The following is a 611-nucleotide window of genomic DNA, read 5'->3' as shown; positions in this document are numbered from 1 at the left end:
AGCCGGGCGCTGCTGCGGCCCCTTCCCCAGCGAGGGTTCGGGCCTGGCCCTCGAGGGCGGTTGTTTCTTTGGCAGGGCAGGGGTTGATGTTTCCCTCCGTGCCCCCAGGTTGACACCAGCCGGATTGTTCACATCCACTCCGTGATCATCCTGCGTCGCTCTGATAAGAGGAAAGACCGTGTGGAGATTTCTCCAGAGCAGCTTTCAGCTGCTTCCACGGAAGCAGAGATATCCTTTGGTAGAGCCAGCAGTGACGTGCTTCACCTCAGCCCTCTGGGCTGGGTTTTAGACTTGCTCTAGTTTGCTTGAAGGTGTCTGACACAGGGAAGCTGTGGCTGCCCCTCCCTGGAGCTGTTGAAGGGCAGGTTGGATGGGGCTTGGAGCAACCTGGTCTGGTGGGGGGTGTCCCTGCCCATGCAGGGGGTGGAACTGCATGATATTCAAGGTCCCATCCAACCCAAAACATTCCATGATTCTATGATATTCCCTCCTACAGCTGTTTGGTTTGCAGGGCTGTGCTGGCAGTTCCATTCCCTGGAGGCCTTGTTGCTTCCAGCATTTGCAGTGGAATTGTTATAGCTGCTTTGTATGGTTCTCTCTATTTGGTCTTA

At 55.6% G+C, this 611-nt stretch overlaps 1 protein-coding gene across 1 annotated transcript in view; it reads left to right on the top strand.

Moving 5' to 3' along the window:
- The window catches only part of BRCC3 (BRCA1/BRCA2-containing complex, subunit 3), a 6,043-nt gene that overhangs the window by 1,290 nt on the left and 4,142 nt on the right, over positions 1-611 (top strand). The window contains exon 2 of the mRNA XM_009997187.1: positions 109-228. Coding sequence (XP_009995489.1) covers positions 109-228 — 120 coding nt within the window. The remainder of the gene's footprint in view (positions 1-108; positions 229-611) is intronic.

Source organism: Chaetura pelagica, unplaced genomic scaffold (assembly GCF_000747805.2).
Source record: "Chaetura pelagica isolate M959 unplaced genomic scaffold, ChaPel_1.0 scaffold344, whole genome shotgun sequence".
Classification (NCBI taxonomy): Eukaryota; Metazoa; Chordata; class Aves; order Apodiformes; family Apodidae; genus Chaetura; species Chaetura pelagica.
The sequence above is the reverse complement of the archived record's forward strand: the minus strand, read 5'-3'. Positions and strand labels throughout refer to the sequence as shown.